The sequence below is a fragment of the Juglans microcarpa x Juglans regia genome, chromosome 2S, assembly GCF_004785595.1.
Source record: "Juglans microcarpa x Juglans regia isolate MS1-56 chromosome 2S, Jm3101_v1.0, whole genome shotgun sequence".
In the NCBI taxonomy this organism is placed as follows: Eukaryota; Viridiplantae; Streptophyta; class Magnoliopsida; order Fagales; family Juglandaceae; genus Juglans; species Juglans microcarpa x Juglans regia.
In genome coordinates, this window is record NC_054597.1 from 2,808,772 (window position 1) to 2,811,129 (window position 2,358).

A 2,358-nucleotide genomic window follows, 5' to 3' on the forward strand; every position below is an offset into this window, starting at 1 on the left:
CAAAAAAACAAAACTGAAATATAGGAAGGCGGTGGATGAGCGAGCCCAGTTCTGGAACATGCTGGACCATGAAGAGAAGAGCAGAAGAGGCACGCGGGAGGCCCTGCTACATTCTTCCCTGCAGACTGCTTGCAAGTAATTAATGGCTCCCAACGGGCCCAAGCTGGGCCCAACACAACACTTGGTGTTATTGCCCCCAAAGAGAGATCAAGCCCGGTGGCACTGAAGTAGTCCGGACCCAATCAGACCTTAAGTATGATTACTCGGATCAAAGTGCTTTCAAATATATGTTTTGATTTTTTTTTATAATTGTAACGAATCTTGTGCGTTCACGCAGGATTATATCTTGAAAAGTTCAATGCATCTTAACTTTTTTTTTTTTTTTTTTATATCAAATCTCAGTCACTTGCTGGATAAGGAATCAAGCTACTAAAATTATCTTAGGAGCAACTCCTTTTTAAAAAGTTGAATAAAATGGATATTCTCTGTTTGAAAATATCACCTTACTTAAGAGGTCTTGGACTTGTCAAAAAAAAAAAAAAAACCATCAACATATTATATAGTTTTTTTTTTTAAAGAAAATTATATTTGCAGCTGTTATGAATGTCTAGCGCACTCCTTTAAAAAAAATAGATAAATCTAGAACTAAATTAAAATAAATTATTTTTTTAATAGTAGGTCTTATCACTTTTTTTATTTTTTTTTTAAGTAAATGTGCGGAGGTTGCATATAGTTTCTATTTAACTTTACTTTTTTTTAATGTTTTAGTAATAATCCAAATAGATAACACTTGAGATATATATTAAATAATCCTATGTCCTTATACCACCTTAAATCCTAAAGTGGCAGTGAATGATGAGTTAAGAATTTTCACATTGATTAGGGTTTGTTTTGTTGTGTCGCTGCTGAGATGATCAACAAGTCCTGACTAACTGCACTTGACTGGGCTTTGACTGCAGTCGACGCCTCAGTCGTCTCAGAAAACGGCCATCGATCAAAACCGTAATGCAGGATTGATAATATATATTCTATTATTCTGGTCCAATTCCCGGTAAGAGACAAATTAATGAGGTTGGAGATCATACATATATAAAACACCAATACATGCAGCAAATCTTAATATGTTTCTAGACAAAACGATCGACCTATGATCTTTCTGGATGATAAAAGGCAATTTATTACAAAGACTAAGCGCTCAACTGCATATCTTGGCACTTCTTTCTTTCCGAGTTCATTCGTTCAAGCTTGAAACGTTCTTGAACAGAAGATATATAAGTTGCAGCCTTCATATCTACACTCTCATCTGCAGCCAACCCATAGAGGTTGTCATATTTGCTCAGGACGACCAAGTCACGGTTGTTATGATCAGGTGGTACTATAAAGGACACGGCCTTCTGGTTCGGCTGAGCAACCGCATAGTCCTGGTGCACCACGAACCCTAGAGGAGCAGTTGAAGGAGATGACTGGTTTGGCTTAATCTTGCTAGAAATATACTGCACAGTTGAGGAAGGCTTGGTTGCTCTATGGAATGGCATCAACTTTCCTTTAACGAATCCTCTGAGCTTCCGGTTTGCCTCCATCTTAACCTCAAGTTTAATATCGAATTCCAATGTTGAGTATTCACTTGAAGAGGTGTCTTCTATACATATACATATATATAGTACTGGCTGCAAGGCCGGCACCTTTCTTTTGCGTTCACATGGCTTGCAGATAGACATGAATTAAAACTCGTAAACGGGTTGTGGTCCACTATGCAAGCATAATCTTCCATAGAATATAGGCGGGTTAGATATTATATACTCCCAACAACTTATAATTAAACAGTTCATAGAGAAGGTTTCCTTAGAGAACTTCGTCTTTGTTCTACGATAATCAACAAATATTTTGAATATATATGGCTATAGGCTGCACAGTGAAATCCTCTCAAGCGGAAATATTTATAATATGATGTGATTTTCTTGTAAGTGGTTCATTTGTTCTACGATTATAAATCATCTTTGTTTAGTAGCATTTGTTATGGTATATTGGACACGAATCTGATCTGCAAGCAAACTGCAGGCATGTAAAGGTGTCGGACAGATAAGAATGAAGTCTTTTTTAACACATTGCTTTCACTCATGTCACTATGGGAGCATCTTCCTTGAATATCATGATCAGCAGCACGCACTTTTTGGATAGAGCAAATGCGTACGTAATTAATTAGTAGATCCATCCCATTTACACTTGCATTTGATATGCTAGCATGCACTTAACTATAAGATCATGTAATTGATTAATTGCACTACTTGATATATTGTAATTCCTTGATCGGTTGGGCTTTACATATGATTGTGGGTTCAGGGACATTTGAACTTTGTA

General features: G+C 36.7%; 1 protein-coding gene across 1 annotated transcript; it reads right to left on the reverse strand.

Moving 5' to 3' along the window:
* Window positions 1-1,054: 1,054 nt before the first annotated feature.
* LOC121251537 lies at window positions 1,055-1,968 on the reverse strand. Its single transcript, XM_041150809.1, has one exon. The coding sequence runs from the start codon at window positions 1,716-1,718 to the stop codon at window positions 1,188-1,190; it is 531 nt and encodes a 176-aa protein (XP_041006743.1). The 5' UTR covers window positions 1,719-1,968; the 3' UTR covers window positions 1,055-1,187.
* Window positions 1,969-2,358: the final 390 nt, after the last annotated feature.